Below are 13,860 nucleotides of genomic sequence, written 5' to 3'. Positions count from 1 at the left end.
ATAGGTTGTTTTGTTAAGTTTGACTTCATCGTTTGGACTGCTCTTTCCAACAAGCCATTGGACGGCCCATGGATGGTATAAAGCTGTCCGAACATGCCAAATGCCATTCAACTTTTGAAAATACTCATTCATTGCTTGTAACTGATGTCCCATTGACTGTGACCAATATTTCTGGGAGTCCATGAATTGCAAACGATGTTCTTGGCTTTTCAATTCTCATCCCTGAGTTTGCCAAAGGAACTCAATGCATGTCCAACCACTTTGAATGGGCATTGACAATGATTAAAAACATAGAGACCATGAAAGGACTGGCATAGTCGGTATGTATCTGAGTCCAAGGTTTACGGGGCTATTCCCTTGAATGTGAGGGAGCTGCTGGGGTTAATTTTTATTCTTGTTGGCACCACCACACCAATATGGTGAAACCAGCATTCAATCTTGGCCACCAGGTATATCTTCGTTTTGGAAACTCCTGAATATTTGGCGGTGACCTTAACTTGGGATAATCACTCTTGCTCCCCACAATAATATGCTGTCCCCTACAGTCATCTGGTCTTGCCAGATCCAGAAAGGTTTCAGCTGTGGTTGTGATAGCCGTTTTGTTTCTCCCATCACACAAGCTGTTTTAGTTTTGGCAGAATTGGATCTTCCTATGGCCACAGTTCGATATTGTCAGTAGTGACTGGAAGCGTATCCAGAAAGTTTAAAACTAGAACGGACTCTTCCAGAAGCGGCACCACTGGTGGTGTATCTGCCACTGGGAGGTGGCTCCAGGCATCTGCATTTGCCAGCTGGCCTCCTGCATGGTGTTTCAATTATAATTGTAAGCACTGAAAATAAGGGCCCACTGTTGAATTCAACTAGAAGCTATGGGCGGCATGCCTTGTCTTCTTTAAGTAGCCCTAGCAGGGGTTTGTGATCTATTACTATTACAAATTTGCTTGTGTAAAGGCATTAGTGGAACCTTCTCATACCAGCGAAGACCACCAAACCTTCCTCCTCTATCTGGACGTATTTGTATTTGGCATCATCCAAAGTCCGGGAAGCGTACGCTATCGGGTGTTCATCTTCGTTGGGTCACTGATGAGCCAACACTACCCCAATACTGTTTGGGGAGGCATCGCATGTCAGCACCACATCTTGCTTGGGGTCATTATAAGACAACACCTTAGACAATGATAGCTGCTTTTTCACTTTCCTAAATGCTACTTCTTGATTACATGACCATTTTTAAGCCTGGCACTTTTTCAGTGGCAGGTGTAAGGGTGCCAGGATGCAGATCACGTTATGTATGAATTTTCTGTAATAATTCACCAACCCAAGGAAAGACCTTAGCGCCAGTACAGACATGGTAGCCTTTGATCACCCTCACTTTACCTGGTGTGCCTGGAATACACATTTTTCCCTTCTAAGTTCTCCAAGTGTTCTTTATTGATTTTCCCAGTTACTGGCATGTCAACCAGATAAATGGCAACTCTATCGTCCACTGGAAAAGGGCGCAGGCTGCTAATATCCCAAATGACAGTTTTGTATACTGGTACAAACCCTTCTAGCATACTCCTGGGACTCCGTGTCTATGCATTCTCATGTCCAGCTTGGTGAAAGATTCTTAGGGTTCTCAATGTGAAGGATTTGGCATTTATCCAGTTACAAACAGTAGTTTACCATTTGCTTAAAATCCCCACAAAGGCAAACCAATCCATCTGACTTTATAGTTGCTACAACTGGTGCTGCGCATTTCGCAAGCTTTACTGGTTTGATCATTCCTTCCCTTTCCAGCCTCCTGATTTTTGCTCCTGCTTTTGCACATAAGGTAAATGGCACTGGGCAGGTTCTGCAGAATCACAGAACTGCTTCCTGGTAGACATGTAAAGTAGCCTTGGTTCCTTTGATAGTCCCTGGACCTTCCAGAAAAACCTCTAGGATTTAATTAAGACTTCACTCAGGCGGTTTTTGTTCTGAAATATGTTGAGCCAAAAATTATGAATCTTTCTCAACCAATTCTGCTCTATCAAGCTTGGGCCTGAGCCTTTTACTCGTCAGTGGAAACTGCACCAACTGCTTCTCATAGGAGACTGGAATCAAAGTTATATCTTAATCTATAAAGGTTCCTTGGCACATGTACTCACTTTGGCTGAGGTGTTGTGCAGACTTAAAGATTGATTTTGTAATCACTGATTCACATTAGCCAGTTAGAACTAGCAACTAGTTGTCTTAACCTCGTCAAAATTCCCATTATGGATTTTCCTAGTTCTCGAACTGCTGAATCAAAACAATAATATCTCGGAATCAAAAAGGATTAGGGTCATAATACTCCTTAACTGAACCAGTCAACTCTTGAAACATCTAAAGTCTGGGCCTCAGGGAAAGTGAGGCTGCTAATAACCACAAATGCTGAGGGTCTGCAAGCAATCAGACAAATTGTAGCTTTTCATCTGCCCCAATATAATTTGCCTGGTAAAAATAATGCATTCTTTCCACATACTGGGCCCAGATTTCAATGGCAGGAGCACACAAGTCAAGCTTCCCAAATAAAGTTATGATGCCAGAAATACTTACCCCAACTCAAAAGTGGCTATTTCAAAATAGGTATAAGCTATATCTGTTCTGACTTCTCTACTGCCTCTCTGACTAAAGTGCTTGTCTAATATTCCACTTTGAATGAGTCGTAACATCCTCAGCTGAATACTGAAAGGCACATCAAAAAGAGTGTGCTGGAAAAGCACAGCCGGACAGACAGCATCCGAAGAGCAGGAGAGTCATCGTTTCGAGCATAAGCTCTTCATCAGGAATGTGGAGGGGGCGGGGCCCAAGGGGGTTGAGAGGGGGTTGGGGCTGGTGGGAAAGTAGCTGAGAATGCGATAGGTAAATGAAGGTGGGGAGTGATGGTGATAGGTCAGAGTGGAGGATGGAACGATTAGATGGGAAGGAAGATAGATAGGTAGGACAGTTCAAGGGAGTGGTGCAGAGTTGGGGGGTTAGATCTAGGATAAGGTGGGGTAGGGAAGATCAGGAAACTGATGAAACATTGATCCTATGCGGTTGAAGGGTCCCAAGGTGTTATTCCTCCAGGCGTCAGGTGGCTAGAATTTGGCCGTGGAGGAGGCCCAGGACTTGCATGTCCTTGGCAGAGTGGGGGGGAGTTGAAGTATTCGGCCAAAAGGCTGTGGGGTTGATTGGACCAATGTGTCCCGGAAATGTTCTCTGAAACGTTCCGCAAGTTGGCATCCTGTCTCCGCAACGTAGATGACACCACATCGAGAGCAACAGACACAGGTAGTTGAGGTGTTTGGAGGTGCAGGAAAATTTTTGCTGGATGTGCAAGGATCCTTTGGGGCCTTGGATGGAGCTGAGCAGGGAGGTGCAGTTTTTACACCTCTTGCGGTGTCAAGGGAAGGTGCCAGGAGTGGAGGGTGGTTGTTGGGGGAGGGGGGTGTGGACCTAACAAGGAAATTGCAGAGGGAATGGTCTCTGCGGAATGTTGGTAGGGGTGGGGTAGGAAATACATCTCTGGTGGTGGGGTCTGACTGTAGGTGGCAGAAATGGCGGAGGATGATACGTTGTGTCCGTAGGTTGGTGGGTGGAAGGTGAGGACCAGAGAGTTTCTGTTCCTTCTGTCCTGTTCCTGTTCCTTGGATGCTGCCTTACCAGCTGTGCTTTTCCAGCACCACACTTTTTGACTGTGATCTCCAGCATCTGCGATCCTCTTTCTTCTAGCTGAATAATGAAAGCCAACAACTGCTCTCTGCTACAAAAACTGCATTTTCCTCCTACTCACCTGTAGACCATGGTCTCAGACTGAAAAAAGGCAGGCTGTTTGCCAGTTCCTGCCTTAGTGTCATAGAAGTCTACAGTACAGAAAAAGGCCCCTCAGCCCTTCGTCTCCAGGCCAGTCAAAGCAACCAAGGCACAGTGGTTAACACTGCTGCCTCACAGCGCCAGAGACCGGGTTCAATTCCCGCCTCAGGCGACTGACTGTGTGGAGTTTGCGCATTCTCCCCGTGTCTGCGTGGGTTTCTTCCGGGTGCTCTGGTCCCACAGTCCAAAAATGTGTAGGTCAGGTGAATTGGCCATGCTAAATTGCCCGCAGTGTTAGGTGTAGGGGAATGGATCTGGGTGGGTGTGCTTTGGCGGGTCGGTGTGGACTTGCTGGGCCGTAGGGCCTATTTCCACACTGTAAGTAATCTAAAAAAAAACACCTAACTATCCAAATCCCATTTTCTAGAACTTAGCCTGTAACCTTATAAGCTTTGGCATCATAAGTACACATTAAGTGCATTAAGTACAGTACTTATTAAATATTATGAGGGTTTCTGCCTCTACCAATATAACAGGCAGAGAGTTTCAGATTCCTACTACCCTCTTGGTGAGAATAGGTTTTCCTCACATCCCTTCTAAATCTTCTGTCCCCTATTTTAAATCTTTGCTGATGATCATTGATTCCTCCAACCAGGGGAGAGGTTTTTTCCAGTCTACTCCAATACCCTTATAATTTTACACAATATTGTACACTCTCAATCTCCTCTTCCCTAAGAAAAGCAATCCAGTCTGTCCAATCTGACTTTATAAGTAAAACTCTCAGCCCAGGCAACATTCTGGTCAATCTCCTCTGCACCATCTCCAATGCTATTACATCACTCATATAATGTGAATTCCAGAACTGCACACAGTACTCCAGCTGTGGCCTAACTTATGTTTTATACAGTTCCAGCTCCTTCCTGCTTTTAAACTGAATGCTATGCATGATCATTTTTATAATGAACAAAAGACTTTTATGCATCCCAAAGTCTTAAAAACTTTTTAAGAGCTCTTCTTTAAAAAAAACTCTGAAAGGCATCAACATTTGAAATTGTTTTAATGAGGTTTTGTTATATATCTGGTAATTGCAATATTTTTAAAAATTACACAATATGTATTTATGATACCCAAACTGACACCTTACTTGTCAAATACAGACTTACTGTAGTATACCACCTTGTGGAGATGGATTTGTTGTGAAGTTAACGGTAAGTTCTAAGGTAGAGATATACTCTGGGTGCAAAGTGGATGATATTGTAGATATTTTCCTGTTCAGAGACATTATGATGCACCTTTAGAATAGGTATGATCTGAACTCAGAACTCTTGGCTAAGAGGTAAGAGCTCTAACACTACAGGACAAGGACTATCTTTGGTGATACTGCAGCTATTTTCTAATCAACCTATTCTGACGTGTTATTGCATATGTCTGGAGAAAATTTGACTTGAACACAGGTCTCCTGGCTCAGAGGTAGGAACACTATAACTCCCTGCAAGAGCCCTTGGGGGATATTGTATTGGTTGCCTTTTATATCTAGCACATGATACTTAATTCCGTTGATTGAAATAGAACTAGTTATCAACAGCTAATTATGATGGGCATACAATCTAATATCACACATTTTACTCACAGCATGTGACTAATTTCTGTCCTGTATTCAATTTTATTTGTTCTGACTATTCCAACAGGTTGAAGGAATCGTGTCAGCAGAGTACGAACTAGAGTACATACTGCTTGAAGGGCATTGCTTTGATGTGACCACGGGTCAACCTCCCAGAGGATTACAATTCACCCTGGGAATGAAGCATAACCCAGTTATGGTGGACACTATAGTGATGGCTAACCTGGTAAGTTGGAGAATTGTTAGCTGTTTTCCCTCTAATACCCTCCTACATTGTCCACTAATGATGGTAAGTTGGTGTTTGATTTCCAAGGCATTGTAAAAATCCCAGAATTCAATTTTGTCAAATCTAATGATTAATTTTCCATCCTGGTGATACTTGATAACAAGGGAAGAAGATCAACACCTATTACAATAAACAGTTGGAAAGATGGGTTGCACCTTATCTTGACTTGAACTTTATAGAGAAAACTCTCATCAAAGAAGCTTTCAATCCTTCTCAGTTGTAGTGGTGTTAGATATTGAACTCACAGCAGTGGAGTTTCACAAACCTATTGACTCATCTGCCATTGGCAAAGCTCAATGTAGTAACACCATATTGCCTGAAACCTTAAACCACAGGAAGCCAGCTTCCTGCAGCAGCTACAACAACTTCTCTGGCTCCATCCTGCAGGAGGGAGGATAAAAGATTCACTTGTGGGAATGGACAGACAATATGAACTGAAGAGCATGATTATAAAGTGGTTGCAATTACACAGCTGAGAGGGAACACAGGTCTGGATAATGGATAGGGACAAATTTTCCCATTAGTGGAAGTATCAAAATTTAAGGTGATTGGAAAAAGGTGAAATGACAACATGAGGTAAAACAATTTTTCATGCAATGGGTGGTTAAGATCTGGAATCCACTGTCTGAGAGTGTGTTGAAGGCAGGGCCAATTGAGGCTTTCAAGAGCAAATTGGATTATTAACTGAGAAGGAAGAACACTCAAGGTTACAGGAAGAAAGTGGAGAAGTTGAACGAGATGAATTGCTGCTTCGGAGAGCTAACATAAACATTGGTTAAATAGCCTCATTTGTGTTGTAACCATTCTATAATGGTTCTCCAATGCTCCAAGATATGTATGATTTAGAGTTTGTGACCAAGGGCAACTGTGGTAATTGCAACAACTATTAGGATATCACTCTAATGAGAAATCCATGCTCCTGTTGCCCTCATCAAGCTGCAGATATTGGCTAAATGCATCTACCCTGAATCTGAGTGTAAGGTCAGACCTAAGCGATCTGCAGTTGGCACAATCTTCTCAACCTGCGGCTGCAACAGAAATGCCATGAACAAAGGAGAGCAAGATAAATCTCACCAAGGTATTCAACCCATGTAAGCACTTGAAGTCTTTTTAAATTGAAAACAAAAAATGCTGGAGATCTTTATCTAGACTCGAAACGTTAGCTTCCTTTTCTTCCATGGATGCTGCCTGACACGTTGTGATCTCCAGCATTTTTTTGTTTTCAGTTCAGATTCCAGCATTTCCAGTAATTTGCTAGTATTAATCTATTTAAGCTGCTGGAGCAAATTGTTGCCTGCTCAGTATGATCTATTTTTTCCACAAAAACAAAATAGGTAAGGTCAAGTTTATTGGGACAATATTGGAATCTTTTGAGATCTGCAAATGGGGTTGTGTTCTGACACCAAAACTCTTCAGGACATTATTTTCTTTGTTGCTATAATTTGCCTTAAAATCATCAATAGAGAGTATTTACTAGCATACCAGAACTGACGAAAAGCTGGTCAACCTTGTTTGCCTAGGATCCAAGAAATAGGAATGTCAAGTGCTCATCTGAGCATTACTTTCTACTGACAATGCTGCACTAATGCCCCATTATCAAAGTACATCTTCAGTGGCAAGTGGATAGACCCTCTCATCCTCTCAGATCTTCCTTTCTAGTGGTTAGTTATATCAAAGCATCAAGAAGACAAACATCATGGCTCTTTGTTACATTTATAAGTATTGACAATATGATTGGCATGTTTTTGACACTTTCACAATCATCAACATCTGTCACTTGATAGTAAAATTCAACATCCATTGTAAAAGTTCCAGTTGCGATATCCAAGCTGTGTAAAAGAACGTGAGAACAATAGAACTTAATTGACAACACCAATTAACATTTACCAGGTTTGCTTCCTCCACAGTGGTGAAACATGGACATCATATGGTAGACAGGGGAAAATGGCCTATGTTCACTCCAGTCATGCTATCTTCCAACTCCTTCCATCAAGCGAAAGATACAGAAGCTTGAACACATGCCCCAACAGGTTCAAGAACAGCTTCTTCCCTGCTGTTATTAGATTGCTGAACGGACCTCTCTTTCTTCATTTAATGTTGATCTTGCTTTGCAGCCATAACCTTGTATACCTCACTGTCTAAGCACCCTATCATCTGTATGCCTTTGCTTGCTATGACCTGCTGCTCAAAAAACATGTTTCACTGTACATGTGATGATAATAAATCAAATTAAATCAAGTTAAATTTTAACAAAACAAAATGACCAACACATAGATCCTAGAGCATGATAATTCTATCAGTGTCCATGATTCCTGCACTGGTTCAGCCATGTTTATGAAATGGACGATGAGTCTCTACACAGTGAACTGGATACTGACTCTGACTCTCCATGCGTCCATAACTCTACCATAAGGACACCTGCAAGAAGACATGAAGATGACAGACATTGATATTGACAACTGTGACCTCTGGAGACTGACTGGAAGGATATTGAAAGAGATGGGTAAAACCAAAATTAATTGGTCTGAGAAGAGGGCCCAAAAAACAGAGGCCAGCAAATAGTGCTCTTTGCAGGCCACTGTCTTCATCTGCAGCAAATGCGAAAGAGTCAATGTTCCCCCTGATTTTTCTCCCTCCTGCATATGTATTTCTGAGGTCCATGCACAACAGCAACTTCTGAAAACACAGAATCATGCAGGGGCAAGACGATTGACAGTACATGGGGCTTCCAAGTGGTTGTGTGTTGGATTGCATCTTAAAAATAAATGTTGCTGCCAGGCCAGAGTGAGGCAGTTGAGACACATCAGGTGCAACCATCATCTTATGAGTTGGAAGGCTGCTGCCTTGGCAAAACTATAACCCCATATTAAAAAATGGTATCACTTGATTCACTTTGTACTATGATGAGAAATTTAGTGGTAATGCTAAATTTATTATAGTAAGTCTATTTCTTGTAATTTTGTCATCACTTCTGTGTGAATCAAGGCGATTTTTAAGTCAGCCCCTCATCTATATAACAAAGCATCAACGAAATGATAAAAACGGTGGTTTTGCGTTGCACAGAAAAGATTTTAACTTCAGATTTCATTTTTAAAGGGTTACTTTCAGCTAAAAGCAAATCCAGGCACTTGGTTGCTTCGATTACGCAAAGGGAGATCTAGCAATATCTACCAGATATTTATGTAAGTAAAACCATATGAAATAAATGTTACCTTATCACCAACCACAAATTGGTAAAATTTTATTTCCACACAAGTGATACACAATGTTAAGAGTCATTTGAACAGGTAAAATAATTTGTGGTTGCATTGGCTTTGTGGTGAATGTAATTGGTTTGTGAATTTTGTGGAGTGGTTCTGTGGATGCTCCAAAGAAGTAAATAACCTTTACACTCAAGTAATGATCAATCTCCTGTCTGAGTCAATTGACAACTTTCAGCCCAAAAGTCCAAACGCTTTGTACTTACTTGGTGAAAGATTACTCATTGATACAATCATAGAATGGCTTGATCTTCTTCAAGCTATTGAGGATGTGGGGATTGATGATGGCTTTCTTCCACTATGAATTTGTGAGTACTGAGGTGACTGGACCAGACTGATGCTGGATCCACACACTCTCCCATTGGTGGTGTTCGCTGAAGCAGGGTTGGTAAGATGCGCAGTTTTTTTTGCATGCTCATTTCACTGTTTGTGTTGGCTTCCATCTAGGTGCTCAAATGGATGGCATCATCATGGAAGCTCCTTTTCCAGTTTGGGAATCTTGGGCTAGAAATTACCACAACTAAATGGGGATCTTGCATTTTTTCAGGGAGGTTCTGAGGATATCCTTGAATTCAGTGTTTTCTCTGAGCCTCTGGTAACCACCTGCAATGAAGGAGCTCAAGACAGGAAAATTGTGTTGGAAGTTTTGTATCAGGCATGTGAAAAATGTAACCTGCCAAATGGAACTGATTGATTTCAATCACTACCTGAATGCTAGAAATGTTGACCTGAGAAAGGATACTGATATTGCACAAACATTATTTGCAGTTTTTCAGCCATAGTGTGAATATTGTTCATGATTTGCTGCATTTGGACATGAGTTGCTTCAGTTTGAGGTGTCATGAATGATGCTGAAGATTGTACAATCATTAGCAAATATCTCTTTTTCTGACTTCATGATGGGTGAAAGATCTTTGATGAAGCAGCTGAAGATGGATGGGCCTAGAACACTACCCTTAGGACCTCCTGCAGAGATGTCCAGGACCTGAGATGACTGATCTCCAACAACCATAACCATTATCCTTTGTGCCATGTGTGACTCCAACCAATGGAGAGTTTTCCCCAATTGCCATTGACTCCAATTTTGCTAGGGCTTCTTGATACCACACTCAGCCTAAGGTGGCCTTGATGTTAAGCCAAATAACTCTCACCTGTACAATCATCTTTTTTTTTCCATGTTTGAACCAAAGTTATAATGGAGTCAGGAGTTGTGTGGATTTGCTGGAATTCAATCTGAGAGCCGGTGAACAGGTTTTTGCTAAGCAAGTGCTTGTGCATGAATTATAAAAGCTAGCATACAAGTTTAGTGGAGAATAAGAAAATTAAATTAAATGTCAGCATTTATTTCAAAGTAAATGGAACATAGGAGTAGGGAGGTTTTGCTAAAACTGTACAAGGCCATAGTTAGACTATAGCTGGAATGCTGTTTTGGATCCCTTATCTAAGAAAAGATACATTGGCTTTGGAGACAGTCAGTTCATTAGGCTGATACCAGGTATGGAGGAACTTTCTTACAAGGAGAGGTTGAGTAATTGGGTCTGTACTCATTGGAATTTAGAAGAATGATAGATGACCACCTTCAAACATCCAAAATTGTTCAGAGACTTGACTTCAGAGGGTGGGTGAAAGCAGGTGCAATTGATGCAATTTATATGGGTTTCAGCAAGGTCTTTTACAAAATTTCACAAGGGAAACTGATAAAGAAGGTAAAAACTCATGGGATTCAGAGTAGCCTGACACATTGGAACCAAAATTGATTTAGTGACAGGAGATAGGGGGTGGTGGTAGCCATCTGTTTGTGTGACTGCAGCCCGATGTGCAGTGGCATATGACAGGGATCCATGCTGGTTCCCTTATTATATGTGATATTCATAAATGATGTAGATGAGAATGCTGGGAGAAATGATAAGTAAGTTTGTGGATGACACAAAGATTGTCCATGTGGTTGACAGTGAAGAGTAAAGTATTAAGTTACAGGAGGATATAAATGGATTGGTCAGAAGGGCAAATCAATGTCAAATGAACTTAACTCTGTTAAATGTGCGGTGATGCACTTTAGAAGACGGAACAAAACAAAAGAGTACTCAATGAATGGCAAGACACTAAAAAGCTCAAAGGAACAAAGGAATCTTGGGGTGCTTGTCCACTGATCCCTGAAGGTGACAAGGCAGGTTAATATAGTTAAGAAGGCATACAGTACACTTGCTTTTATCAGTCGTGGCATTGATTATAAGAGCAACTGAAGTTTTACAGAAGTTTTGTAAGGCCATAGCTGGAGTAATGTGTGGTCACCACATTATAGGAAAGATGTGATTGCACAAGAAGGAGTGCAAAGGAGATTTACCAGGATGTTTTTAAGATGTAGTATTTCGGCAATAAAGAGAAGCTGGAGAAGCTCAGATTATTTTCTTTGGAGCAGAGAAGGTTGAGAAGTGTCCTGATAGAGATGTATATGATTGAGGGGCACAGACAGGGTGAATAGAAAGCAACTGTTCCTAGTAGTCAAAGGGTCAATAACAAAGGAGCATAATTTTAAGTGAAAGATGGGGTTTTGAGAGATTTTAGGAAAAGTTTCTTTACCCAGAATATGGTAAGAGTATGAAATGCACTGCCAAGGAGGGCAGTTGAGGCAGGAAACCTCATAACTCTTTAAAAAGTACTTGAATGAGCACTTGAAGAACCATACCATTCAAGGCTGTGGGCCTAGTGCAGGAAAATTGGAACTTGTGTGTTTAGTAGTATATTTTTGGCAGTACAAACTTGAGAGACCAAAGGACCTTTCTGTTCTCTATGATGCCATTCCACTATTTCCTGCTAGCGTGTGATTCCATCTTCTAATTTATGTCATTTCCAGGGTCCAAATTGTTTTGATAATAGTGTGTGATATCATTGGTGATCAGTTGTAATCTCTCCTGCAGGCATGAAGGCACAGATTCTCCTGATGATGCAGATGATGTTGCTGTAGTACTGAACAGTTTCAAAAGCAAAATTCTCAAAGTTCAGGTAGGTAAATACAATTGTGAATATGTCATAAGTAGTTCCTCGTTTGTATAATTTGATTTTATCTTTGGAGAACTACAGTTTATTTGTGATAAAATCATCTCATTGAACATGACACTTGACTCTCGCAGGGCTGATTTTGAAAAATACAGCAATAATTCTGTAAGTTTAAGAAAACAGGCACCTATTGTGTTTTTCAAATTTGGAATCTTGATGTTGAGATGGCGCAAATTTTGAACAAGCTGTTAGTGTGCACTGAGTTATTTCTTTGTGACCATCAGCTGACAATTGACTGAAACCCCCACTTCACCTTGATCAATTGTACTATGATGAAACCTGTAACCCTAGCATCATCCTTTTCCCAAAAACTGTTCATTTGTATGTGTGAGGTGATAATGGAAGCCAAATTGAAAAAGAAAATTTCCATCCATGTGGGTGGTTTGTCCATTTTTAATTTCAATCTCTGCAGCCAGTGCTGCAGCAGAAATCAGCAAGAGTCTTGTCATTGTTATAGAATCACTGAGTTGTTTACAATACATTTGGACCATCGAGTCCATGCTGGTTCTCTGTAGATCCGTGCAGTCACTCCCATTCCCCATCCTCTCCTTGTAGAGCTGCAAATTTATTTCTTTTACAGATCCATCTGATTCCTTGTTGAGATCATTGACCATATCTGATTGTACCACCCTCATAGTTAGGAGAGTTTCACGTCATTACCACCCACCACAGGGAAGGGGTTTATTTCACTTCCAACATCCTGGCTTGATTGACAGTTCTGGCTGTTTGATCTCTATTATGTATTTTTGCACAAAATAAGTGGTTTCAAATGGTTTGTGGGTTCATATATTGAAACTTTAAAAAGATTGAATGATTAACAGTTTAATTCTCTGTAGCCTAGCGGAGTTTTTTTAATATGGTGAAATGTTACGAATGAATTACTTGTGAAATGTATAACACGTCTAATTGCCACCCTTGACTTCATTGTTTTGTCCTGTATGTTGGAGATAAAAGGACTGTATTTTAGCATGCAGGACCTCAGAGGTTGATGAGAAGCTGATCTTGACATTAGGGACATGAGAGGCCATCCAGGGAGTTTGAATGGGATAAGGTAGTATGGGTGGACGTTTGGAGAAGTGAGCAAACTGAATTCCCTAACATGCACGTACTTGGAATTTAATAATACCATTAATGATTTTCTTCTGCCTCTTTCTCAAATTATGGGTTGATTTTGACAGGAATTTAAGGTACATTAAGCTTATACTACAGGCTGCTTACTCTGTGAGACAACTGCTGTGATGAGGCATTAGACATGATAATAAATTGTGGCTTGGGACGCTAGTAGGTTAAAGCAGCATCTCTATCAGCAGTTCACTTTTTCCAGTACTTTCTGACATTCCACAGATCAGTCTCAATCTGATTTAACTACGAGCTGCTGATACAGTGGAACGACTCTATTAGCTAAATTGGGCTGAAAACAAAAACTGCTGGCAATCACAGTAGGCCAGGCAGCATCCATGGAGAGAAAGCAAGCTAATCTTTCGAGTTCAGATGGCTCTTCATCAGAGCTGGCATGAAGTCTGGAGGGAGTGGCATTTATTCAAGTAGTAATGGGGGAAGTGGAGTGCTGGAGAAGAAAGTTCAGAAATTGGGAAAGAATTTAGAACATTTATAGGATTGTTGTGTATTGTTCTTTGTCCTCTGGTTTTTTTGCTTTCAAAAGGGCGGCATGGTGGCACAGTGGTTAGCACTGCTGCATCACAGCGCCAGAGACCCGGGTTCAATTCCTGCCTCAGGCGACTGACTGTGTGGAGTTTGTATATTCTCTCCGTCTCTGCGTGGGTTTCCTCCTGGTGCTCCAGTTTACTCCCACAATCCAAACTTATGCAGGTTAGGTG

General features: G+C 41.3%; 1 protein-coding gene across 2 annotated transcripts in view; it reads left to right on the top strand.

The window, feature by feature from the left end:
- Window positions 1–13,860, top strand: part of uggt2 (UDP-glucose glycoprotein glucosyltransferase 2) — a 381,083-nt gene that overhangs the window by 289,949 nt on the left and 77,274 nt on the right. For both annotated transcript variants that reach the window (XM_072577884.1, XM_072577883.1), the window contains exons 29-31: window positions 5,487–5,645; window positions 8,802–8,887; window positions 11,884–11,968. In XM_072577884.1, the coding sequence (XP_072433985.1) occupies window positions 5,487–5,645; window positions 8,802–8,887; window positions 11,884–11,968 (330 nt within the window). The remainder of the gene's footprint in view (window positions 1–5,486; window positions 5,646–8,801; window positions 8,888–11,883; window positions 11,969–13,860) is intronic.

The sequence above is a fragment of the Chiloscyllium punctatum genome, chromosome 9, assembly GCF_047496795.1.
Source record: "Chiloscyllium punctatum isolate Juve2018m chromosome 9, sChiPun1.3, whole genome shotgun sequence".
NCBI lineage: Eukaryota > Metazoa > Chordata > Chondrichthyes > Orectolobiformes > Hemiscylliidae > Chiloscyllium > Chiloscyllium punctatum.
Note: the sequence above shows the minus strand (reverse complement) of the source record. Positions and strands in the feature narration are given on the sequence as shown.